Genomic DNA, 27,225 nt, shown 5'->3' with positions numbered 1-27,225 from the left:
CATATTTAATCATTTCTTCTATAAGCTCCCATTAGCAGTATTGAACTCAAAAAAGGATTTGTACGCATGAGTTTCAGAGAAAAGCAGCAAATTCTCACATTTAAGAACCTTAAATGCAAATGATTTTAACACTGTGATTATCAATATTATTTGATATTTATTTAATTAATTGTCAGTTGATCAATTAACAATTACAGATGTTTTTGTTTACTAAAAGCTTCACCTACATCTTTGTTGACCTTTTTGCCTACATGACGAGAGACAGCCCTGTAGGTGCAGATATGGAAACATATCTTGTTTCTCCTCTCAACAGTGAACCTGTTCTGTCCTGCAGGCAGTCTGTCCCTCGACTGTTGGCTTTGAGCTTCAGTGTCTCACCCAAGGACGATTTGACATGCAGATTAGCAGGCTCTACCTCCTGAGCCACAGCCGCTCCTCATCTGCAGTTAGACACCAGGATGTCCAGAAGTGCTGAAATAATTTTAAATGTTTGATTTTAAAACTCCAGATTAAATAGGATTCATATAGCAATTAAACTTTGAAAGTGTTTCTGGTTACTCCTGCTGCAAGTCAGTACTTTATTTTAATGTCAAACCAGAAATTGTTTGATTGTAGCTGGAGTTAAAAACTCTTTTGCCTTAAATGGGTTTGCAAAATGGGATGACTCAGTTTGGATTCACACAAAGATCAGACAGAAAGTTAGCAAGCGTTTAATTTTTTTAAATTCTACTCCTTTCTACTACAGACTTTTATTTTATTTCACTTCGACAGTTAATTGACCATGAAAACAGCGTGACTGGTGGAAACTCCTCCAACTCGTTCTATTTTGTTTTGTTCTAAAACTTAATTTAACACGGGCAGAAACGAAACTGAACTCTTTATAGTAACTATCACATGCAACAGTCTTTGGCTGACTCAATAACAGAAATTCAGTTTTAAGTCTTAAAGCACATCTTGAAAATACATAAATATCACATTAATAGGACATAAAATAAATATTTCCAAATCCTGTATGTACACATTTACAGTCCTTTTCTCAATGTATCAGTGTTTTTCTATCTATAATCCTACTGAGTTTATGTCAGTAACACCTACATCTCACACACAGATCATCATGGTGGTGATAAAAACAGTATTCATTCAGAATATTAATATACTGTAATCATATAAGTGGCTGCAAGAGTTTTTTATTTGACCATTTCTAGGTGAGAAACATGCTCTCTCGCTTTAAATTGTGTAGGAACTGGAATGTAATGAGATGCTACGCGCATGTGTGACTCTTGTATAAAACACTGTATACACAGTATGCTCGTTGTAAGTGCTATTCATAGGACTACGTGACACTAATCTGGCTGTAGACACACGTGCTCTTGCTTTCACAGTGCAGTGTTTCTGTCCTGAAAATGTTTGCAGGGCGACCTCATTCACTCTCAGGTCGACTGCGTGACTTCAATGTAGGCCAGTAAGAGCATCCGCTGATTCAGTTTTCTGTGTCTGACGAGTCCGAGATGTCCGCCAGCCGCTCCTGCCTCTTGCGCACGTTCCAGTGCAAACACTGAGCCAGGCTTTCAAACCAGTCGTACACCAGGTCATGGCAACAGATGGAGGGCACTGGGTAGCAAGACGTAGTGATCTTGATACTGTTGGGAGAAAAGCAAAAAGCCAATTAATCCTAAATTGAGGAAAAAGAAATCTGTATAATGACGCAGCAGCTGATAATGAACTTTACCAGTCTCCATATTGGATCTCCTGTCTCTTCCTGCCATCAAACGACACCCAGGCGGTGTTCCTGGCATCAGGGGACAAGGTGATCTGTTTTGGGGGAAGAAGCGTTATAACAGGGCTAAGACTCATGCTAGAGACGGGAGCAAATTAAAGGCAAAACCTGTATAAAAGAGTGGAAAAACATCAAATGCAGATGCTTCCGTGCACCCGGGCTCACTGAATTGTTTGGAGAGTTTGAAAATGGCGTGAATAAAATGCCTACATGGGATTTTTTTAGACTGATGCCGATTTTGATATTTAAGGATTTTAAAAGCTGATATTCAGATATATTGGTCGTTAGGGTTGGGCCGATAAATGATGCCTTCACATGACACCTGTGGATGATTTCAGACCATCATCTAAGACAATGCTCTCCACCACCATCACCATGAAACCAAATGTTCTAATCTACTTAGTGATGTCTGTGACTGATATATCCTTTTGTTATGTCTGGATATTGTTCTTTCTATCTCCTGCACTCAGGTCTCTCTTGCCAAAGATATCTTGATCTCAATGAGATTACCTGATTAAATAAAACATTGTGCATACAAGTGAGGGGATATCTTGTGGATGAAAGGTGTTAATCCCTCCAACAGATTACCACAGACTTTGCAAGTAGCACTGAAGTTGTTCTGGAGGCTCGTGGTGGAGTGACTCCATACTACGACATTTGATGTTGGTTTTTCCTTTACTTTGTCAACCATCTGTATAAGAGAGAAATGTATGTGGCTCAGCTAAGGTACAGAATGGCACCTTGAACCCTACTGTGCCTCTAAAGAAAAAACACACACAGTGCTACGGGCAGTCAAACGTTAACAGGGATTGATGGAAATGTCTTACCACAACTATGACAGAGAAGACAGGGAGGCAAAAGAAACCCCCCTAATAACTAAGAGTGCCTTTTAAGGATTTAAATTAGTTTACAAGTAAACAAACAGTTTATGTGTGGCGTGTATGAAGCTAGTGTTTCCCTGCTATACAGTACAAGAAAGAAAAAAAAACTGAACCACTGTAAATAAACAAAAAAAATAAATATATTCATACGAAGAAAAGAGTGAATGATTGGAGAAATGTAACAAATTCAGATGCCAAACAACTGATATAACTAACATATTAGACAGTCCTTGGAGAATCTTAGTTACTGAAGCTGTTCTGGCAGCTCCTGATGGCCCAACGGCCTACGAACGCTCACGCTATCTGTTAACAATACGTATACACCACGCTCAGTCCTGCCTCCTCCCCTCCTTTCTTACCATGAGCTCCACCCCAGCAGGGACAACGATGGGCCTGAAGGAGAGTGAGTGTGGGCAGATGGGGGTGACCATGATGGCGGGAACATTAGGGTGGATCATGGAGGCTCCGGCTGCAGCTGCATATGCTGTGCTGCCTGTAGGTGTGGACACAATCACACCTGGAGGACAGACAGAAGGAGGACATTTCTCACATTTACACTATTAATTCAGCAGATCTGCCTCAACTGCTGCCTCAACTGTACTGCTCTCCCTGTCCACGTTATCTGTTGTGACCCTACTGTGAAAAAAAGAAACTGTACTTTGCTTCACTTTGATGAAAAAACAAATCAAGACAAAAGAGTCACATCACTTCATAGGAACACGTGTATGACGGCCCTTACCGTCTCCCTGCACCGAGGTGATGAGTCGCCCATCGAGATACAAGTCCACATTGGACAGGTAGGAGGACGGGCCTCGGTCCACCACCACCTCATTCAACACCTGCGAACCATATGCACAGACAGGATAAAGATAAGAGGGCACTCAGAGAGCACATAAGTCCACCACAGCTGCACAATCTTCCAATTTTAGATTTCAATAGTTTTTCATCTGAATCTGTCTCAAAATAGTGATCAAGTTGATTGTGAAAACCTAAATCTTCCTTGGGAATATATATAAATCAGACTTAGGACCATTAAATTAATCATCTTACTGCAGTGCCATCTATAGGCCAAATGCTATAAATGTTTTGATGTGTTTATGTGCATCTACATACTGTATGTGCAATATACTGCAAGTTTGTCCTTCACCTATGGCTTGAAGGAGAACCAGAATTTTATTCATATCTGTTAAACCATTTCTGAGACATCCAGCTAACAAACAAACAAGTAAACAACTCAAAACACAACCTGTGTGGCTGAGATGATAAAGGAAGTATAACTGCAGTGCTATATAATGTGGAAAATCTGTATGTAGCCACTCAATAATATGACATTATTACATTTTGCTCATATCCTCATACGGTGCGGAGCACAATAAGGCCGTCTTCGATATGTAATTCATTTTCACAGACAGAAAATATAAAACGAAATCTAAATCAGCCAGCGATAGGCACAGGGTTACAGTGCATTACAACCCCACATCACACCAGGAAACTACAAGCAGTGAAACATGCTGGTGTGCTGACAAGCCGCATACAAATCATGTTCCACACTTCAGTCAGTCTCACAGCACTGCAGCGCAGAGCAGTGATGTCTGGCAGATGTACTGACGTCAGCTTAGCACAGAGCAAACATCCTGCTGGATTCAGCAGATGTGATGTAATCCGAGGTCAAGATCAAGTTCAGAGACCAGAACAAGTCCATTACTGTCTTCTATTGATGAGACAAAACTATTTTTTTTTTTTAAACCCAGGGAGAAAGAGGATAGCGTTGCACTGAAAAGTATGACTGCAGTAGTGAGGCATGTTGTTTAGTTACAGAGTGTGTCAGACCGAGAGTGTCAACGCTCATTAAATATCCATTCGCTGTGGACAGCGCTGTTGATGCCACAGTCTCCGTGGCAACTGGCTCTGAAAGAACTTCACAACATCCGAGTCTCTCTCCCATGTATTCGCCCCAGCGGCTTTATTATGACTGCCACCATGGCAACCCAGCCCAATGAGCTGTACACATGTATGAACCCACAAACACACCCAGGATGAAACGGAAACACACACACACAGAGCCTCCATCGTCTTTACAGCGTCATTTTAGGAGTGTGATCAGGAATTAATAAAGAGGACAAAATGCGCTCACACGAGCCCTTTTCAACCAAATATTTCCAAAGACTATGGGACCAGACAAACTGAACTAGGAACTAAACTGGGAAACTTAAAGTCCTTCTTTAAACATTCCTGTTTGTGTTTCCACTGGATCTGAAGAACCATAAAGATTAGTCCAACTGATAAAAAAACATATCATTTGAGGCGCAATTTTCACAAACGAGGAAACAACAACTGTTTGTATTTACTGTTGTGTGACGCTTATGTTTGCGTGGATCTAATGAATGAATGAATGCAAAGGAGACAGGAAAGGGTTGAAAAGGACACAGAAAACTCTCTCCAAAGTAGACGATCTTCTGAGTGACTTAAGGTTGTTTCTCTCTCTTCAGTACGTCGTTTCCCAACTCAGTATGTTGTTTTGATGAAACTATCAGCCTCAAGATTGGTCACTTTCTTTTTCTCTTCTTAGCTTCTTCCGTCTACGTCCTCTTCAAGTCTTCAACTCTGCCATTAGCTGACGTTATGTCTATAGAGGCTGCTGAGCCCGGTTATGTTACAGGCACGACACCGGCATCACTCTCCATCAGCTGTTATTTTATATGTTGCATAATGCATAATGTTGCTTTAAAATAATTTGTTTCTCTTATTTGCTCACTTTGTTCTCTCTCTCTCACACACACACACACACACACACACACACACTCGCTTGTGCTCTTATACACATGGGCGGCTGTGGCTCAGGAGATAGAGCGGGTTGCCTGTTAGTCGAAAGATCGGCGGATCAATCACCGGCTCCTCCAGGCTGCATATTGAAGTGTCCTTGGGCAACATACTGAACCTCGAAAGGCCTCTGGTGGCTGTTCCACCAGTGTATGAATGTTAGTTTCTGTTTGAGCACTTAGGAATGTGAGCGAATGGTGAATGCAATGCAGTGTAAAAGCATGGTCGCAAAGACTAGAAAGGTGCTATATAAATACAGAGCATTTACATTCAATTTAATTTCAGTTAACTTTGCTTAGTGTGCAACAAAAGACAATACTGTCAAAGCATCAAGTAATAAAAAGGAAAAAGGTACAATTCATAAAACCAAGAATATAGCAGAAAACACTTGCTGTGTGTGTGTTTGTGTTTTTGTGTTTTTGTGAAAGACTGCGGAAATGTGAGCTAATTAATGTGTGTGGTTTGCTTTGTATTTAGGTAAGGTTCCTATGCTCCTGAAATCGTCCCTGCAGTCAAAAATATTTTTTACCCTGCTGTGTCTTTATTTATTTTTAGCTCAAGAAGCACCTGGGTCCTCATAAACAAAGGCAATGACCACTGTGACACTTTAACAAAGAGGTCTCAAGGATGTCTTTGTCCTCACCTGTAGCTGCAGGGTGACCTTGCCGGCCTCGCTGTTTGTGTGTCCATGAGGAAGGAGCCCGTTGTGTTCCTGCTGTGGCTCCCGGCTATACGGCTGCTGGCCTGCTCTCTGAAGCATGTCCTTCACCACCTTCACCTTCAGACGACTGCGCAGAGTGATGGCTGCATTGCCTGAAAACCAGCATACACATACAAAGATAAGCACGCACGTGGCGCTCACATACACATTATCTACTTATTGTAGTGGCATGTGTTGAGCTATTTCGACAACTAAAAGAAGGGAACGTTACTTTTCTTTGATCTTTCAGGAGACCAATATTTCATTTAAAGCTCCAATCTACCTTCAAACACTTTGGCCACTTCAGTCTTGTATGACTCAAATTTGAAGGGCGTCAGGAAACCCAGAGAACCGAGGTGAAATGCCATTACCGGGGGGACGCTCCCCTACAGAAAAGAAAAACAGTCCGGGGAGCTTATTATGAGCAATTTATACAGTCTGCTAAATATTCAGGACACACATATACTAGCCTCTTAACACAATGTGCAACTAAATCAGAATCACAGACAAAAAATGCATTCCTTTTTCCTCTTTTTTTTTGAGGATAGGATTTAAAAGTGACGATAGGATTTAAAAATAAAAAGTAAGTAAAAGCAAGAAAAGAAAGCAAAGAAGTAAAGCTTTGGAAAGTAAGGATAAAGTACAATGAAACCACATCGAAAATATATGTTAATCACAGATCTGTAGATTTGACAGTATTATAGTCCCCATGGTTAGAAAAGACAAGATATAAGAAATAGATTTTTATTTTATTTGATTTAGAAGAATAAATCCCTGGACACAGCGTTGCCTTTGAAAGTAGTTGTACATAGCATAAAAACTATTAAACCGTGTGACTTCAGCTTGCCTGTAGTGATCAACTGATAACAGTGTGATTACCTGGAAGAGAGAGGAGGCGTAGAGCAGAGTCCCATCTCCCCCCAGACAGATGATCAGGTCTATGCAGTCAGAGATATCATCATAACCTGCAGGCGAAAAAAACACCGCTACATTCAATATGTTGGTTTCATTTTAACAGCATTATAGTATGCACATAAGAAACTTCTTGATAACAATGTCCTTTCATCTGTTTACAGCAAGAAAAAGCTGTCATGCTATTTAAATTTAAAATGGACAAATATAGTTATCTAGCAGAACAATGGCAACAACGTAAGAAAACATAAGACCATAGTATTAATGTGATCTAAACTACATTTTTGCTGTAAAACTAGAATTAACAATGGATATAATAATAATGGATAATAATGGATATACTAGTATCTTTCTTCAGTTTACTTTTTTGAAAGCTCACAAAGTGTTATGTATTGCTGCTGTTTAATCTACCAAACAGCAGAACCACCCTAAACACCACAATATTAAAGTACAGCTTACATACGGAGTACTCTGAATGAGTACCTTTAATTTTCACATTTAACACCTGGAACTTGTGTATACAGAACTTTTATCTTTAGTGGTATATTTTACATCACAGTGTACAAATGTTAGTTCAGTGTTAATACTTGTGTCTTTATCGTGTGACAGGCGGTGGGACATGCTGGAGTCTCACCCTCTCTGAAGGTGCAGAGCTGATTGCGGATGGAGCCGAACGCCTCGTCCTTTGACAGCGTAGCATCATCTGCTACCCTGCGTTCCACGTACACCATCATCTGCTTCTCCTGATGCACAGAGACACGCTTTAGTGACGGCAGCCAACACACACACACACACACACACACACACGCGCGCGCGCGCACAGTCGTCTCTCAAGTTGAGCGTATGCCAAGCACGTGCAGTTTAACATGACTGCGTTTATATGGAACTGGCCCTTGTTGTACAAAGCACAGCTTGTTTTGGAAACATGTGGCCAAGACTGCAACTTTCACCTACATGTCTGGTTCATTTCCTGGATTCTTTTTGTTAAGACTTGTCGATCTTCAGTACCACAAATGCTTCAGTGTACACACAAACAAAACTGTAACTGAAAGCAATGAAATGGAGAATCTGATCTCAAAATTCAAACAAAAGAGTCACCCTCTGATTAAACTGAACACAAAACTGCAACCTGGTATTACTCTCAAATTGACTGACAGGTAAATGAACACGTCATTGGAAACCAACTATTTTTGAATTTGGTATACACACATGCTATTTTGCCTGTGTCAGAAAACTTTTCTCAAGATTTGAGACAAAAAGAGAGCATCAGGAGGAGGTGGTGATGGCGCCAATACAGCTGATCTCTCACTACAGTACTGAGTTTAATGCAGTAAAACAATATCAAGTACCTGTAGTGATTTTACAGTTATTTGAATGTTAAGTTCAAATTCAAGATTATCTCAACTAGGGCTGCATGATTTAGATAAAAAGTCATATTGTGACAATATTGCGATTTGCGATTCGATTATAATGGAACAAATGGTAGTATGAGTCTACTTGCTTGATTATCAAGGAATATGTGTACATCGGTCTCTAATTTGTTAATGCTAAGGACTAACTTGTCAATAATCATATTGTCCATCATTTGAAAGTCCGCTGTAGTAGTCAAATCTTTTTTAATGTCCCGCCCCATCCACGCTGTGATTGGTTGGTTGACGAGCGTCACACACACCTTTTCTGTTTTATTAAATCGCACACTTTTTGCGACGACGATTAGATTAATCGTGCAGCCCTCATCTCAACACAAACCCAGGCTTCTGCATTACATTTACCTTTTAATACCACATTAAATGCAATTTAATACCTGATTCACAGTCATACCAGGCAAAGTATGAAAGTCCGATGGAGACAATATAGCCTAGAATAATTTATTCTTATCACTTTGTCGGTACTTCCCAGCAGTATATCACAATGAAAGTGACATAATTAATTATATGAACATGGATGGATGGATGTTTGCTACAGGTCTGATGGTTCTGACTGAAACTCCACAAAAGGATTAAACAGTCTCCTGCACCTATAAACTTTTAGTTTATAGGTGTTTTCATGTCTTTAATGAAAGCCTGCAATCAGACACAAAAACATAACTAACATTTCTGTCAACAACAGGCAAGAGGAAATATTTACTCCCCACTCTCTGTGTGCTTATAATCAGGATGAGGACATATTCTATTATTTTTGTTTAATACTTTCGAAGAGTCAGTTTAAATTTTTAGTCAACTATGCCAGATAATGGTTAATTTACTTTTTTTCATCCTCACAATCGTCCTTGTGGCTTCTGTAAATCTCAATCATTTCTTTGAGCGGAATAACCTTGTGATCATTACACCTTGTCTGTAAACAGGTCCTGACTGGTGTGCGGCAAGGGTGCCTGCTCTCACCCTTTCTTTTCCTCCTTTGCATAGACTGGGTGATGAAAGAAACAACCAACAACAGACGAACCGGCATACAGTGGAGCCTGACAGAGCAGCTAGAAGATCTCGATTTCGCTAATGATCTGGCATTACTGGCTCACACATACCAACAGATGCAGGAAAAATCTGGAAAACTGGAGGAAACAGCTGCTCTGCTCGGTCTCAAAATAAACTCATCAAAAAATAAAGTATTGCGTATCAACAGCAAGAACAGCACACCCATAACCATGGATAATAATGCACTAGAGGATGTAAACAGCTTCACATACCTCGGTAGCATCATCTCAAGGGATGGTGGCACGGAGGACGATGTCCAAGCCAGGAACGGAAAAGCAAGGACAACATTCAACATGCTAAACAATATTTGGAAGGCAAAAAACCTGTCACTCAAGACCAAACTGCAAATCTTCAACTCAAACGTAAAAACCACTCTACTTTATGGCTCTGAAACCCAGAGAATTACCACCACCATACTTAATAAGCTGCAGGTCTTCACCAACCGGTGCCTCAGACACCTTCTAGGAATATACTGGCCCAACATCATCTCTAGCGTCAACATGTGGGAACTCACCAAACAAGACCCAATAGAAATGCAAATTCGGAGGAGGAAATGGAAGTGGATAGGGCACACACTCAGGAGAAAGAAATCAATCACTAAACAGGCACTGACATGGAACCCACAGGGCAAGAGGAAGAGAGGCAGACCGAGAACCACCTGGAGAAGAACCACAGAACAGGAGATGAAGAAGGAAGGGCTGACGTGGCAACATCTGGAGAGGAGGGCGTAAGACCGGAGAGGATGGAAGAGCTTCGTCGATGGCCTATGTTCCTATGGGAATTTAAAGACTTAACTAACTAACTTACTAACTAACTGTAAACAGTTCTGTAGTTTGTACACCCACACGTCAACATGGGACAAAAAAAAAAGTCTTGCGGTGCATGCTGAGATTTCTAAGCTTCAATTGTGTACAACTCAGATTTATATAATTACAACATTAAGGATTGGGTCAATTGTCCGGTGGAAATAGTAAGTAATGTCTCATTAATGTGTGCAATAACCAAAATCAAGTGCGTCTCAAGGCATCTGAAAAATTTGAATCTGTTTTCAGTATGGTTTTTAGATGCCAAAGTCCACCTCCTTAATCACACATTCATCTCAGGAAACGTATATGATAACAAACAAACAAATGATCAAATCATGTGATTCTGTACCTCCACTAGAAACCTGCAGAGCTCTTTGAAAGGCTCGACGAGGCTCTCATCTCTGATTTTCCTTATGATGAGCACATTCACGGGAGGTTTATTCCAGGTAAGCCGCTGGCTGGCTGGGTCCTGGATGTGCCTGGGACACGCAAACAGACAAACCAATAAACAAACACACTAATAGGTTAGAAACACTGAAACAGACTAAATACGTTATGTCTAATATCTTTAGAAAGAGATGACTGTTACATAATCACACTGTCTTGAGACTTTGACCAGATGTTACCTTGTTTTCTGGATTAATAAATCTACATTGTACCAACAGCTACAGTCATTCATTAACTTTTTTGACACTGTAACGTCTGCAGGAGTGACGTCCACACTCTAAACATCAGAAATTAAACAAGCTCTTTCTTTCTGCTCTTTACCGTTTGTTTCTCTCATCCTTCACGTGGTGGATGACAGGCATTGTACGGATAATTTCGTTCTGTGTCTGTGTTTTCAGATCAAGTCCAAGGAAACACTCTTGAGACCAGGCGACAATAAGCATCTGTAGTCTGCTCTGTTATCCATCCCATTTCATGGAACATCCAATCACAGCATTCTCATTTTTATCTTATCTCACACCGTTACGTAAGCTTCTCTGTGTCAATGTCCCTGACAAACAGTTTGTACACACAAAGTTTGACTCATCCAGCACTATTATGCTTACATGACTGAAGTTGGGTTGGGAAGAATACAGGCTTTGGGTCCGAAGTGAGTGGCTGGATACGGTCCATGTAGAAAGTGGGCTCTCCTGTGAGGAGGGGGAAAAAAAAGGAGGACAAGTCAGGATAATATCACCTCACGTCGGGGGCAACAGAATTGAGACAGTGGCATGGTCAACCAGGTGGCAACCAGCAGAGCAAACCTCTTAGGCGAGCTTTCCGCTGTGTCGCTTGCTGAGCCAGAAGGCTCCGAGTGCTCGTGTTGTCCCGGCAACCTCTGCCGCTCGATCTCCCAGAGCAGCTGTTCATGACCACCCCCCCGCCGCTGTGATCTCATCCCCCTCCGCCGTCTCCGTGGTGACTTGGACGGGTGCTCCCTGTGCTTGGAGGGCCTGGCTGACTCGGACAGCTGACCAGAGGGAGCTGAAGGTCGCGCCATGCCTTTATTCGGCATTGCCAGGGGCCCCGATGATGGACTGGCCTCTGAATTCTCCATTCTGCAGGGAAGAAACATCTGTTAAAGGGAGAACATCAGCATCTCCTGTTTGTAAACACACTACAGCTTAAAGATTTTGAAAAAATATCTAATTGCGATTATTTTGACTGATATTGCATTTGCGATATGATTTGCAATATTGGAGGGAATGATAATTTTTACATAATTATTCTCATTTTCATTGATAAACTTATTTACATGTTTATGGTGTTATTTTTGCTGGGATCCGTACCAAACAAAGACGTTTTCTTAAGACTGTAGAATATGAAGTGTACAACTCTGCAACACGACAATATTACATTTAAAATGGTATTATGACACGCACTTTGCATTTAACAAATACTGCACTTCCTGCGATTTTAAAATTGCAGTAGGCCATATTCCAATTTCTGATTTCGATTAATTGTGCAGCCCTAAACCACACCAAGTTGGGCCCTCCCCCCTGGCTCACAGAGCGAGAGAAACAGCAATGGTGGTCGAGCGAGTCAGAGAGTGAATGAGGAGAGGGAACAGAACAAAAATATTTTGACAATTTAAAGAAGAAGACAAACAATGAGATTTTTTTTTTTTTAAACTGAAAATACTTTAGAGCTGAAACGATTAGTGGATTAAATAAGTAGTCAGCTGCCAGAAAATGAAACTCCAACAATTATTCTACATAGTATGATAATCATTTAATCGTTTCGTACTTTATGAAGCTAAAATACCAACATTTCTCTGGTTCCAACTTCTATGTGGATTTGCTGCTTTTTTTATGTTCAATATATCACTGTACATTTTGGCACAAGCACTTTAAAGAGGTCATATATGCTTTTTTCCTTTTTTCCTCTTCTTTAGTGAGTTCTTTTTTGTCCATGTAATAGGTTTGCAAAGTCAAAAAGCTTAAAGTCCACCCCAAAGGGAGTTCCCATCTCCTACAGAAAACACTGCTCTGAACAGCCTGAAAACAGCTGGTTTCAAGTCCAGCCATTTCCCTTTCATCCCTGAAAACAAATTAATGTCTCACAACTCTTGCTCTGGTCCATGTTGCTAAGGGGAACATAAACAGCTGAAACGAAGCAGTGTTTTAATCTTTTTTTTTTGGTCTAAAGTTATAAATTGTCAGAAAATGTTGAAAAATGTCATCAGTGTTTCCCAAAGACCAATTTGTCCTCCTCAAATGTCTTGTTTTTTCTGCATCCCAGAGACATTCAGTTTACGGTCACTGAGGACTAACGTTAGAGAAACTTGAGATTATTCACATTTCAGAAGCTGAAATCAGAATTTAGACTTTATTTTCTCTTTAAAATGTCACTGGAACTGATTAATTGATTATCAAAATACCTGGCGATTAATTTATTGGTTGAGAACTAATTGATTAATCGTTGCAGCTCTACACTCAAGTTTAGTTTCACTCCTACAGCAAACAGACTAACGTTAAAGTTATATTGATTTTCCACAAAACACAGTTAACAGTTAAATATTCATTTAACTATCTGACTAATGAATGACCCAACCTACACCAAACCAAGGTCTAATGTTACAACTTTCTTTTTAGCATTTACGCTAACTTATATTCACAACAGAACTAACGTTAAAGTAAATGAATTGTTTCTTCCCTGTCTTGTTTAACACTGACACTGGGCCGAAAGGCCGAAAACAACTGAATACGGTCAGAAGTAACAAACGGCCAGTCTGAAAAACCGTTGGTCTGTTGACAGCGAACGTTACCTAGTATTAAGCTAACTTACGTTAGCTAAGTAGCTACCCAGTCTGAACGTCTGAACGAAGTAAAGGCTTACTGTGTCAGAGAGAAGCACACATGCTCATTTCGTTACTACTTCATCAAGGCTGGAGTGTGTTTGGACGATACCAAAAGACCTTAGTGTCAAACTCTAAAAGCTGAAATATTACAAAACAGTGCATGACCGTTGGTAGGGGGAAATGATGTTGGGGGGAATGCTTCCGGGACTTCACTGTGAGCGGATCTCTGCGCAGGACGGGTGTTCAGGTCAACAAACAGCGCCATGTTTGGTGACAAAAAGACAACCATACAGTAACTGCAGAAATCTACAGTTCTGTAAGGGTTTTGTCTGATTATAATAACTAATAATAAAAGGCTGCTATATTTTGCACTCCGTTTGTTTTTCAACAAACCAATAATAGTATAATTAATATCCATCCATCCATCCATCGTCAACCGCTTATCCTGTGTACAGTATAATTAATATAATAAGCCTAAATAAATATTATATTATATTGTACTAAAGGCCTATATATTATGTTAATATCACACAACCAATGGTAAATATGTTGTACTTTTCTCTATAAATCTATTTCCTACCTACAAATTAAAGAGACATTTAATTGTACATTTAAAAGCATGAAAACAAATGAGTTTCTAGATGACTATAATTATGTATGACTAAATCATTGATTCATCAAGTAAACAGAACAAATAAACTGAATTATTAATTATCAGGTTCAGGACCTGAACTTGATGAACTGAATTAATAATTAAATCTAATGATCTTTCGAATGACCTGCCTGGGGAGATCAGGGCAGCTAGAACAGTTTCCTCTCTTTAATCTCTTTTAAAAACTCAATTATACAAATGTGCTTTTAAGTGAGTCATTTATCTTTTTACTAGCTTATCTTATTTTACCTGAGTTGTTCTTTTACCTGACTATTTTATCTTGTTTTTGTAAAGCCACAGACTATAGGCTAGTTCATAATAATAATGCATAACTGTAATGCAAATGTAATCTTTTTTATTTATTAAGTGGAAAGCAGATGAGATCAGTGGTGCAAGAAGCAAGTAAAAGTAGTAAACCATATTGGAAAAAATATAACCAGTGGTACATTTACTCAAGTTCTGTAGATCTAGCTCTGTAGTTCTGCACATCTGCTTTACTATTGTTGGACCCAAAATGTTATTAATTACAAAACAAATAAGACACTATAAAAATTCATAAATAAATGAGTATGTGGGGTTTTAATACAAGAGCCTCTAATGAAACTGCTACAGGGCTTGTTCATGAAACAGTTCATAGAAAGACCAGTTGCTGGGAGCTCATTTTTAAATGAGGAAAGAGTACGTCTCATTTAGACAGGAGAGCACAAGCTTAGCATGTTTGGACTAATACTTTATGGGCACCAGGACATATTTGCACTGAAGTTTAACTCAGTGAATGAAAACTGGCTCTCATTTTCACATCCTGAAACCACACCTAGTTAGAACTTTGGCCCATAATTGACATTTACATTATCCTTGGTGCTGTAAAGTTGTTTAATGTGGGAAATTTTCTGCATAAAAAGTCTGTTTGAACAACACACAACCCTTGTTCAGAGCTGACACGTGTTGCCTAACACATGTTGCCTAACTGTCTTCCGTTTCTTTCAACCACGCCTTCTTCTGCAACGACATGGGATCCAGCATGTTTAATAACCATAATAAAAGGAAACGGAGACAGACATACTGTGCAGTGCTGCATTTAACATCAGGTGTCTGGATTCAGATAAATCCAAAGGTACGTGAGAGTGTTGAGTCTCCTGTCAAACCAAGAGAAATGTAATGATAATGTGTTACAATGACTTTGGTAAATGAATGAAACATATTCATAATTTTGAAAAGTAATTATTAACATTAATTCAAAGTACTAAAGACATTTGTATTTTTTGCTCAGTTATCTCTCTGATAATGGCAATTTGACAGTGTGAAATGTGACTTTGATTCTCTGCGTAAATATTTGGTCAACATAAACTTCCTATTAAGGTCATCTCTACCTGCTTGCCTTTACCTGTGCATTGATAGATGCGTATATCAAGAGGAAGGTGCAGATAAAGAATGAAGAGAAAAGTTGACATTCAAACGCCTGTGTGTTTTTATCTGTGTAGCATTCACTCCTGGGTTCACAGGATGAGAAGGAACTTTAGATCCCATTCTGCTTCACATGCTCAAAAACTATTTATTTAGTCATAACGCTCACCAACTTTCAAAGAAGTTCATTGCTGCCAAAACAAAAATGAGTTAGACAATATAGAGTTGTAGCCAGGAGGCCAAACAGCATCTCTGTACCCCAGATAATTTCGAAGAGACTTGAAAATACTGTGAAATCTTCTATAGATATAGATATTTTATGTCCTGTTATGGATAATAATGACAAACTTTATTCATACGCTGCCAGTTTATTAGGTACACCTAGCTAAAACTAAAGAAGTCTGATATGACAGCTGTTTACCTTTATAAACAACAGTGTTTATAAAGGTAGGGTTAGCTGCAAGACTGTTTTAGCTGGGTGTACTTAATAAACTGGCAACTGGATCCATGTGTCACAGGTGTAGTGCTTTACAGACACAAGAGAGAAAAAAAAACAATGAACATAATATAAATAGATATGTATTTACTGTACATATGTAAATACATGGAGGAGATGGACAAGAAACAGCCAAAGAGGAAAAGGTCTAAAGAGTATAAAGAGAGAAGAAAGTTGTGACAAGGCAAGAGCGAAGGCATTTTAATGAAGGAGAAACCTCAGTGATATTACATGTTCCGAGGGCATCCTGAAAACCATGGGTATGGGTGTATTTGTTCGGCAGTTCAAATATCAACAATCCTTCTTCAGAATCACTTACTCTCTCTTTCATTTTTTTTTTCCTCAGTGTGCAAGCAAATTTGCTATGAAATAAATATAAAAAGAAAATGTGCACAGATTGAGTGCTCATTCTTCACCTTGGAAACAGCAGTTTCTGATTATTTCAGCTGCCTAGACCTCACACACCCTGATGCTGCTAGAGCTAACCTGAAGAAGGGTTTAAAAAGAAAAAAGAAAACCATGTCACTATGGTACCGTGTCTCCATGCAGAAACAGGAAATGTTTAAATAAGGTAGGCAGTAGTAAAAAAGGGGTTTTATTTTAAGCCAATTTTTGACACATTAAATAACTTTTTATCAAATTTCTTTGTATCTTGAAGAAGGCTTAGTGTAACATATTATAAAGCAAAATAAATAGCTACAGTTGATAAATCAATTTGTATTTAATGAAATTTATTTTTTAGGGAACAGGCATTTTCCACTGGGGTAAGATGTTCCCCCTATATGGAGTGAAATCATTTTAATAGGTGCAAATTACAGATAAAATAAACTACAACTAGCTGTTTAAAAGCAAGGGGGTTATAGACTTATGTTTTAGAAATAAACTTGTCTTGCCTTATGTTATTAGCTTTCCAATATTAATTATTTCTCAAACTTTTTGTAAAATACGTGCTTGCCAGCTAGCTAGCTAGCAATGTGAGCATTTGTTAGCTTATAACCTCAGAATTTTACCTCAGACATTCTGATAGTGAAGTTGCTGGTTGGCTAAAGGGTCGATCCAGTGTCTAAATAACATCTAACTTACAAACAATCAAGCATAAAGGAGCAAGGTGTCTTAGGGGGTACATCTTACCCCAAACATACTAATCTAGCATTTTACTACTTTAACAAAAAACTATAAAAATCTTTATCTCTAAACAATTACATAACTTATCTTGAGGCTCTCCTTAATGTAAATATACATATATATAAAAACTGAATACAATTTAAAAAAATACAGCTTATTTTAAATGACTAAAAAATTTGATCAACTTGTCAACTTTGGTAGTGATGAAATGAGCTTGGTTTAGACTGACGGTTATCATATAAGTTGTCTATTTTATTTTATTTTATTTTATATTAAAGCCCTGAAAACTGTCACGCCCAGCTCCCGCAGTTAGGTTATGTGTTCAGTTTTTGTCTGTTACCACTTCCTGTTGTGCTTCAGTGACTCATCTTGTGTCTTGTTCCAGGTCTTCGTCTGCCTTCCCTGCATTTGTGATTACCAGTCCCCGCCCTAATGTGCTCTACCTGTGCAGGATTGTTGATATTTCTACTTAATTGCCAAACAAATACGCCCCTCCGTCAGTGTTCCATTAGAAGCTCCCACTTTACAAATCTCTGAGGTTTCTCCAGCGTTGAATTCCCTTTGTCCTTGCCTGGTCATAAAACTTTCCCTTTCCTCTTTGGATGTGTCTCAGCCATCTCTCCTTCTTCACAGTGCCTGGACTCCAACTTGTTCGAATGTGCCGGTGTATTGAATTCTCTCCCACTGCCCCCTCCCGCCATCGCTCCTGCACATGAACACTAACAATTGCTGATTGGTTTGAACAATGTTATGTGGAAGGACCACACCACTTTCTTTGTTTTCCATTTACAGATCCAGGGCCTCTTATCAGAAAGTGGGATTAGTGAAAACTGAGTATATTGAACCTGTTTTCTGTTTCAGAGACCGAGAGAAACCCTAGATCAGAAATTCTGGCAACTGATGCAGTGAAGCTAACTTCAAACTCTGAGTTTCTCTCTGACTTCTCCTTTCCCACGGAGCCTGAAGTGGCAGTTTCATTTCCTCATTCATACTGTCGATGTCAAAGCACATACAGATCGCATTCATTTGCAGAAGTCAAAAACAACAAAAACAAAATCCTGATATAAATTCGTTACTCAAACATGATCTTTAACATGACTGCTTTTATGATAAATCTGTCTTCGATTTATGGACAGAGACAGCGATGCCTGGATATTGTGGATTCATCCTCAGAATAACATCTATAGGCAACACTGTCCTTTGTAACACTGTGACTGTGTGGTCATTAAGGCAGCTATGAGGTTGGCAACAGTTGCACTGAAACAATTATAGTGGGCTACATTACTGCAGTAATCACTGTTTAAATCAAACTAATGTGTATGAAGCTGTATCTAATCAATGAACACACCATGAATATCTCCATCTCCTCCATCCTGCTCAGTCTGGGAGGAAAATGTCTGCTCAACTGGGCCCTTGTGTTTCTCCAGAGGAACCACATCTGCAAAAGCTTCTTGGGAGTTTTCAGTGTTTCCCTTGCCGTCGTCGACATAACCCTGACCCTCTCTGTCACCACCCTTCACATCCACGCTGATGGATACGTCATCCTCCTGGGCTTGAAGCTGACCAAGTACCACATATGTTTGCTGGTTCAAATCCTTGGACAAGTCTACCGGGCTTTACTTTGGCCTGTTGTAGTTCTGGCTGGTTTGGATCATTTCTGCACTGTCACTCAGAGGTTGCAACCCACCGGCAGGGCCAGATGGATTTTCTACTTATGTGTGAGCTGCTCCCTGTGGTACCTCACTGCTGTCTACGTCTTCCTGTTGTCTGACTTCATTCCTGTCTTGGAGGATGCGCCTTACAACCAGATTCACCAATGCTGGGTCTTCCACAACTCTGAGGTCCTGCAGGTGTCCATGTTGCTCCTCCTGACTCTAGGGTGTGTAATGTTGTATGCTGGGTACAGAACACGATTATTAAAAAATCCTCCTCTAAAAGACCAAATTACAGACCAAAGTAGAACTCACTCCAGAGGAAAGGTTGTTCACCAAGCCGTGCGTATATTTCTGAACACTTGGGCCCTTTTCCTGTTTTTTCTGGCCACCTTCTTCCTCCTGCCTGTGGAAATACCTGCATACCTGGGTTTGAACATTGCTTGGCTCTGCTTCCTCAACAGCCTTCTGATAGCCGCCGTTTTATGTGCAGTCAGTCCATCCTCACAGCTAGCACAGGACTTGGCAGTCGTCCCTCCTGACAGCTTCTGCAAGTGGAGATTTTAATTCAGCTTGGCTGCCGAGGACAGAACATGACTGCACAATGCCAATAATACACACGTTGGAATTAGCCACTTTGTTGAGGGTTTTAGCTAGGGCAAACCATAGCCCTAGCTAAAACCCTCAAGTTCCAGGGCTGACAAAGAACGTTATAAGTAACACAAGTAAGTAACACATAAGTAACAGTTAATGCTCTGCTACATTACACAGAAATACAAAACCGTAATAATGAGCCTGTAAAATATACATTTTAAGGGGCACAAAACGAGCTGCCTGGTGTTGATTCTGAACGTGTCAGGAACAACTAGCAAGGAAATTGAACATTTTGTTAATTTATTTAAACACAGTACATCACAAAAGTCTCGTTGTTTAATAAATAACTTCCAACTTCACAAAAACAAATGCTCACATACTTATAAACACGATGATGTAATTCACTCTCTCCCACTTGATGCCTCTGCTGTCTCCGCCTTCACGTGTCCTGTTTTTCCAGCGTCCTGGCCGAAGCCAATGTAAATCATGTCGTCAAACAGGCCCCGCATAGCCTTGAAGTGAAGATAGCAGTACAGCTAACTGAGCTAACTAGCTAACGGCAGTTACCAGCAGTTATGACCTGATATGTGATATGCTGCCCCTATTTTTAGGAGAATGGATTTGTTAGGTACAAAGTAGTCTACATTTTTACACATTGTACCTTTAAAGGATGAATTGTAATGACTTAACTTGGCGGCATCATCATGTTTTTCAAATTCAGATTAATTTTTTATTCAACTTTTTTTTTAAAAACAAGTCGTGTTTTTCCTTTGAGGCCAAAAGGAGACTTGTTGTCAGTGCTGGACGGCGATGACATGTACAAGCATTCATCCATTTAAAGCCTGAAAGTGTTGGATACTGTTTACCGTAGAGCACTGAGGTTGAATCACAAACTTTAGAACCCTGACTTGTATGCTCGGGTTGGTTGGTTTTAGGGCTGAACCGAATAGTCAAAGATTCGATGCTTCGATGGGCGGAGCCTGATTCGACCGTCAATCTCACAGTCAAAGCTTCGCAGCCAGAGCCCTCTTTAAAGGGCTCTGTTCGCAGCGAAACAAGGATCATGCCATTTTGGCGATATGGGGGTACTCAACGTCTGATTTTACATATAACTACCAGTTTTCTCCCAATAAGTTAATATACAGCCTATTACAGTATACATTTCAACGTTTAAAGTCCGGACTGAATTGGGAAAAGGGGCGTCAAAGTGTGATCTGCTCCCTTTTCTTGGAATCAGCTGTAAAATGCAAGTACTTTTAAATGACTTGGAGGCTGGCAATTCTGGCTGTAGATGTAAATGATTGATTACTCATTTGGTCCTTGTTGTTGAGTACTTGTGATGAATATTTAATTTTGATATTTTATGACCTTGTAACCATTTATTCCCATTGTAAATTGTTATGTGTTTTGTGTTATATGTTCATGTGTATGCAACCTTGTTAATTGTGAAAAAGAGATTTTTAATCTCAATGATTTTTATTTTGGTTAAATAAAAGGTATAATAATGATTTTTTTCAAATTCATATTTATTTTTTAAAGACCATGATTGCATGGTATGGAAAAATATACAATATAATCTATCAGGAATTATGTAATTTACATCATAAATTACAATAACAAAAGGTTTAGCATTCTTCAAAAAGGCACCTAATTTATGAATAACTTTTGGCTTATCTGACTAATAACAAAATGAATACAGTAAGTCAGACACTAATACTTTGGCAAATACTTTCCCAATGATGCATTTATATTCATTAATTTGTCCAGTAATAAGCAAATACCTGCTAAACTAATGACATCCCCATCCGCCTCAGTGCTGCTTTGTGCTAATTTGCAAACATGCTAAATTAGCTAAGATGGTGAACATGGTTAACATTTAGCCCCAGTTTGTGCCTGCCATGCATACATTTGGGTCACAGAGGTAATTATTTCTCTAAAAAATAATAAACCAGAGGCGTTTGGTTTAGTTGGCATTAAGCTTATAGCCATTTTCTTTTCAGGTGTGCCGTTGGAATTGTTAATGCAAACAAGCTGGACAGCTAGTTAGCTAGCAAATTGCGCTCTGATTTTGCAGTCTTGCTGGAAAATTTAATGATTACTCTAAAGTAAAATGTTCACTGGAAAGTCTTATTGGAAATTTTTCATGTGTGTGGGTGGGTCCTAATGAAATAGTAGCAACAAATTTAGCCAGAAAAACACATCAGAAGATATTTACTCATACACTCGGGACCATCGTTGTGATTATTTTGACTGATTTATCTGCCGAATACTTATGAAATCCTTGTTTTGCGGCGACACCAACGTAAGAAATTCACATTACTATCCTATAAGTACTGTAAGGACTATAAACTGAAAATCTTCACATTTGAGAGTCTTCTAGTTTCAGACTCTCAAATGTGAAGATTTCCAGTTTATAGTCCTCATGCACAATTACTGAAACAAGTAATCGATTATCAAAATGGCTCTGGAGATGCCATTCTGGGCGATTTTTACCCGTCTTGTCTGTGCACAGCACAGGCTTCAGTGTGCGACTTTCAACGAGTATCTTGTGCAAATGTGTGAAATCATTAAGGACGTCATGGAGGAGGAAATCAGTATCAAGCGGATAAGAAAGGCAAAAGACAACACTGGTTTGACACTACAGAACTTTACTTGAATTTGATCCAAGTTCATTGTCTATACAGGGTATATTTACAAGATCTGAAATCAGGGAAGGGCAAAAACAGAAAAACAAACACTAGATACAACTGAGGTATTAGCTAAAAGCATTTACAGGTATGTAATTTACTAGTAAATATCAATGATAAACAGAGATGCAGTGTCTTCTGCTTAAAAAACATCTTTTTATATCACAACATGAGGTAGGAGAACAGTGTCTCGATTCATGCAAGAACAAAAGTCTCATCACACTGTAGTATTGGCAACGTAGTATGCAATGGTCATACACAGACACTGTGTTTCATGTCTCAGAACAGCTTTGAGGGGAAATGGGGGTTCTTTTTAGCCAAGCCATGATTTTCTTTTGTCTATTACAGGATTTGTATAAATTAAAACATGGTGTACCTATTTTTAGTAACCAGTGATCTGTGTGATCAATCACCAATGACACCCTACTTACTACTTCTCCTACACTGGCATCGAATAATTGCTGGCGGAAAGTTATGCACCAAACTACAAAGCATACCACCTTAATCAGTTCAAAGGGCACCTTGGATTTGTTTACTAGTTTTCTTTACATAGCCAGGAGGCAATGGGTATGCAAATCCTGTATTCAAATGTATTCACATGGCAAAGCTCTGCTCCTTTCACCTTGTTTTTTTGTCAGTTGGGAAAACTTTCACACCAGTAAATATTCCGTACAAAGCACATCCAAGTTCTCATAACACTGCAAAAAGGCCGAGCACACTGTGTTATAAGGGATTTTTCTCCCCTTTCATTTAGTCCTTTTTTCCCCATTATGGTGTGTAATTAAAGTAGCTAAACAACTCCCCCTTGTGTATAAAATGCACAAATAATTACACAAAGTAAGATTACAGAGGTTAACAGATTTTGTTTTCTGCTAATATGACTAGAATTTCATTTTTAGTTTTTTTGTTCTGCTTAAGAGGTCATTTAGACAATAATAACTAATACTGATTATCTTTTGAGTGATGTTAACACATCCGGACTAGGATATATGATCAGAATGAAGAAACATAACTACACATCCTGAGTTACATGAGCAAGTTTTTCGCTTTCCCTTTTTATAGCTGCTGTGCTTCATTTGGACGTGGGAGCAAACAAACACACTCCCCTCTTTTTCTCTCACGCACTCACATCACTTCCAAATCAAATTAGGCTACCTGTTATGTTCTTCAATATTTGACTTTATATTTAGCCAACCTCTGAACCAATAACGATATAAAATTTGCACATGTTCAATGTTCATGCAAATGAGCCATCTCAATAGTTTGTGCATTATGTGGAAGGAATTCTTTTTTTCTTTTAACAACGAATAGATTGATAGAATGGCCCGGTGACACAAAACATATGGGGCAGCAAAACATGCAAACAAAAAAAATCATTTTTTGTTTGTTTTCCTTTTTTTTCAAAAATGCATTTTCTTCAAATGTTTTTCAATTTGGCTCAGGGGAGGGCGCTTTAGCAAAGAGGTAAAGCTCATTACGTTGCACATTAAACAGTGAGATGAAATGCACAAAAAACAAATGCATCAGTTCAGAAAGAGGGGAAAGTGTGTAACAAAGTATTATGTTTTTATTTTGCCTTTGTCCTGCATCATGTATCAGTAAACCGTGCGTTTCACTCCCCCACATCCACTCGACAAAAGCCAACTTCTGGTATCTGCAAATATCATGTTTTTTTTTGTTTTTTTTAAAAAGGAAAGCAAAAACATCTGAAGCCTTGATTCTGGACCAATTAATATAACCTTTCAAAGATTTTTCATGTAAGAACAGTTAATATATTAATGACTACTGTATTTACAAAGTGAATATAAATCTTTAGTTAATACGTTAAATATTTTCTTTCATAATTTCAATAAAGGTTTAAATGGAACAACAGCAGAGTGTACATATACGGCATGGGTTTGATTTTACTGGCTTGCACCTGCTTTTTTGACAATCAACAAACCACATCTGTACTCTGCCCGGTCTGCTTTAAGGTCTGTTATTGTAAAGGGAAGCTGTGTAAGAAAATCTGCATTAAACAGGATGGAGCACAGTGGAATGTCTTATCGATTTGCATTTATAGCAGATGCATAAAAAAGGTTTAGCTGAGGCCGATCCCCATCTCTTTTTAAACAATTATGTACAAACACGCGCGCACACACACACTCGCGCGCGCCCACACACTCGCTTATAGGGATCTCCTTAGTGGCAATAAAAAGCGCTTTTGCCTGGCAACTGACACAATAAAAGTCCTCTCTTCCTCTGGTTGGATGTCGGGCTCGCTCTCCTGGGCATCTACAAAACACTTCACACCCCCAGCTGATCTGGCACTGGAGATGGATGGACGGGTATGTCTGAGTGAGTGACGGTCATTTCGCGGGAGAGGAGGAGGGAGGGAGGTTGTTGAGAGATGGGGCGAGTCTGTACAGTCTCACCCGAGAGAGGCCCCCAGACAACAACAGCTGTCCCCATTCTGACAGCACAAAACAAAAAGGGCTCCCTCTGTACCTCCGGCGTCTGGGCCACCCAGCCTGCCGCTGTGCACCAGTCCCCCGAGCGCACCCCTCAATCCTTCACCTCTCCTCACTTCCTCTCCCTGCCCGGTGCTGTTTGTTCTGCCAGGCAGAATAACGTGAAGCAGGGGCCAGACCTGAGGCCCAAAACACCCTGGACTAACTGCTTTCACCTGCGACCCACATTCTTAGATGACACTCTGACAAACAGGGTGGGGATAAAACCGTCTGCTAACAATGAAGTCAAATGATACAAAAAAAGAAAGGCCAGAAAATGGAGACAGGCTGGAGCTTTGATCATTTGCTGGGAACGCTGGCGCCATTGTTCTGCCTGAATGCCTGGACTGCACTCGCACACTCGAGTGTGTGCGGGCATGCAAGGATGTCGTATGTATTATGGTAACACAGTACAGCTACCGCACATGTGAGACCCCGCCTTTCTGCTTTCTTAGAAAAGCTACTCTGGCTCAACCAGCCCCCGTGTCCAGACGCATTCCTTTCCCAGGGGATTCTGGGGGAGGAGGGTGCGTTAAGTGCATAACACTGCTAGTGAGCTTCTTCATGCCAAGCCGGAAAACTGTGTTTCCTGTCTAGCCCAAAGTGGGTGAAAAACAACAGTGTTTCCCAGCAGAGGGCAATGGCGCTAGCGTACAGTGGCGGAAGGTGGTGGGGGCAAGTTAGAGGAGGCACTGGACAGCTGGTGGATCAACCGACAAGACAGTTTGGTCTACAACAGGAGAATCCAGGCGCTGCCCAGCAAAGTGAAGAGGAAAACTAGTCTGTGTTAGCAGCAGCTGGGGTCCAGGCCAGGCGATTTGCTAGCTAGCTACCTTGTGGGGGTCACACTCAAACACTCATTTCAAGTTTAGCGTCACTATTGGCATATTTTCATGAGGTTTTACGACATCTGTTTTTTTTGTACAGTAAATGTCTTTCTCCTCCATATAGATTTGATGTTTCTGACTTGTTGTTACACTTGTCTTTTACAAGGAGCAAAAAAACCCAAAACAAAATGTGTACTGAAATGTCCATGCAGTTTCCTGCAGTCGCTGGTACTTGAGCGTTTGTACATACAGATAGACGAAGAATGGGCACGCAAAACAGGTGCCATTATGTGTCTGTGGGCACCGGCTGATGTACCAGGTAGTAGCATGACGAGATGTCCGTGAGGAGCTGCGATGAGTCTGTGTGTCCAAGTCTGAAATCTCCAAGTCATGAGTTCCAGATTCCAGAAAGAGCAAGGAGGGATTGGAGTGGAGGGTGACAACCGTGGGGGAGGAAAAAAAAATAAAACAAAAATAACATAATGATGTGTTGAGTTAGTCTCTACTTGACCAAACTCCCGTCTGTGAAGCAGCGGTTTGTTCAATAAAAATTATAAATTAAATCAAAACATACATGCCCAAATAAATCTTTAAATACTGTTTAAAGAGAGGAGAGTAAAATAAAGAATAATAAAAAAATAATAACACAACATAAAACTTTTCTTTTAAGGGATATTAAATTACAAAAACAAAAGTCTGGAAAAAGAGTGAGGGTGAGATGAACAAGTTTAAAAAAAAAAAAAAAAAAAAAAAAAAACACCACACACACACACACACAACAGCCTGAGGAGATGGGAACCTCCTTTATGCTTCAGACTGATTTGTTTGTGTCTGGAGAGTTGGCGGGTGATGGGGGAGAGGAATGAGGGAGGCGCCCAGAGGGGTGGCAGTTACTTTTGGCCAGCCACTAGGGCCTCTGAGAAGGAGGAAGAGGAGCAGGAGGGCGGGGAGTGGGCGTTAGGGGGTCCAGTTGAAGGGGTGAGAGGAGGAGAGGGGCTGCCTCCCACCGTGCCAGACTGGGCCATCTGCTGCTTGAGCTGGGCGATTGTGCGCTCCAATTTTTCCCGTGCCTCCCGCTCCCTGCGCAGCTCCTCCTGCAGCTCCTCACGGTCTGCCTCCGCCTGCTCCAGCCTCTGACGCAGTTCCGACAACTGGGAGGAGACAGACAGACAGACAGGCATGAGGTCAACGTATGCCTACAGCACATTAGAAGACATTTAGTTGAACACAGTTCATCACATTCATGGCGTGTAGTTCTTGACGTACAGTGGGGGAAATAAGTATTTGACCCCTTGCTGATTTTGCAGGTTTGCCCACTTACAAAGAATGCAACGATCTATAATTTTAATCATATGTACATTCTAACAGTGAAAGACAGAATCCCAAAGAAAATTCCAGAAAATCACATCATATGAATTTATAAAAATTGATAACCATCTGATGAGGAAAAACAAGTATTTGACCCCCTGGACAAACAGCATGTTAATATTTTGTAGAAAAGCCATAATTGGCCAGCACAGATGTCAAACGGTTTTTATAGTTGGTGACAAGGTTTGTGCACATTTCGGCAGGGATGTTGGCCCACTCCTCCCTGCAGACAGCCTCCAAATCATTCAGGTTCCGAGGTTGTCGCCTGGCAACTCGAA

General features: G+C 40.0%; 3 protein-coding genes across 6 annotated transcripts in view; 1 reads left to right on the top strand and 2 right to left on the bottom strand.

Moving 5' to 3' along the window:
- Positions 1-694: 694 nt before the first annotated feature.
- On the bottom strand, positions 695-19,530 carry nadkb (NAD kinase b). 4 transcript variants are annotated; one of them, XM_046052192.1, is made up of 12 exons: positions 19,409-19,530; positions 11,618-11,911; positions 11,420-11,503; positions 10,717-10,846; positions 7,725-7,833; positions 7,058-7,143; positions 6,462-6,564; positions 6,122-6,291; positions 3,398-3,497; positions 3,018-3,175; positions 1,730-1,812; positions 695-1,640 (listed from the first exon to the last, which is right to left on the bottom strand). In XM_046052192.1, the coding sequence occupies exons 1-12, from the start codon at positions 19,420-19,422 to the stop codon at positions 1,481-1,483; spliced, it is 1,491 nt and encodes a 496-aa protein (XP_045908148.1). In that variant the 5' UTR covers positions 19,423-19,530; the 3' UTR covers positions 695-1,480. The 4 variants fall into 4 exon arrangements, with proteins under 4 accessions (XP_045908148.1, XP_045908150.1, XP_045908151.1 ...); XM_046052194.1 differs by lacking the exon at positions 19,409-19,530 and adding an exon at positions 13,621-13,845; XM_046052195.1 differs by lacking the exon at positions 19,409-19,530 and adding an exon at positions 13,641-13,845.
- Positions 15,345-21,002, top strand: gpr160 (G protein-coupled receptor 160). Its single transcript, XM_046052196.1, has 2 exons — positions 15,345-15,419; positions 18,192-21,002. The coding sequence occupies exon 2, from the start codon at positions 18,644-18,646 to the stop codon at positions 19,547-19,549; it is 906 nt and encodes a 301-aa protein (XP_045908152.1). The 5' UTR covers positions 15,345-15,419; positions 18,192-18,643; the 3' UTR covers positions 19,550-21,002.
- Positions 21,003-22,207: 1,205 nt separating this feature from the next.
- The window catches only part of skila (SKI-like proto-oncogene a), a 33,100-nt gene continuing 28,082 nt past the window's right edge, over positions 22,208-27,225 (bottom strand). Inside the window, exon 7 of the mRNA XM_046051017.1 lies at positions 22,208-26,730. Coding sequence (XP_045906973.1) covers positions 26,470-26,730 — 261 coding nt within the window. The 3' untranslated portion in view covers positions 22,208-26,469. The remainder of the gene's footprint in view (positions 26,731-27,225) is intronic.

Source organism: Micropterus dolomieu, linkage group LG06 (assembly GCF_021292245.1).
Source record: "Micropterus dolomieu isolate WLL.071019.BEF.003 ecotype Adirondacks linkage group LG06, ASM2129224v1, whole genome shotgun sequence".
NCBI classification, from domain to species: domain Eukaryota; kingdom Metazoa; phylum Chordata; class Actinopteri; order Centrarchiformes; family Centrarchidae; genus Micropterus; species Micropterus dolomieu.
This window is presented reverse-complemented; position numbering and strand designations above follow the sequence as displayed.

Bases quoted from the DNA above. Each gene is read 5' to 3' on its own strand.
- gpr160 (XM_046052196.1), top strand. From the start codon at position 18,644: ATGTGTATGAAGCTGTATCTAATCAATGAACACACCATGAATATCTCC.
- nadkb (XM_046052192.1), bottom strand. The intron at 3,498-6,121 runs GTGAGGACAAAG...TATGGTTCGCAG, and splicing joins AGGTCACCCTGCAGCTACAG to GTGTTGAATGAGGTGGTGGT. The intron at 3,176-3,397 runs GTAAGGGCCGTC...TCTGTCCTCCAG, and splicing joins CACCTCGGTGCAGGGAGACG to GTGTGATTGTGTCCACACCT.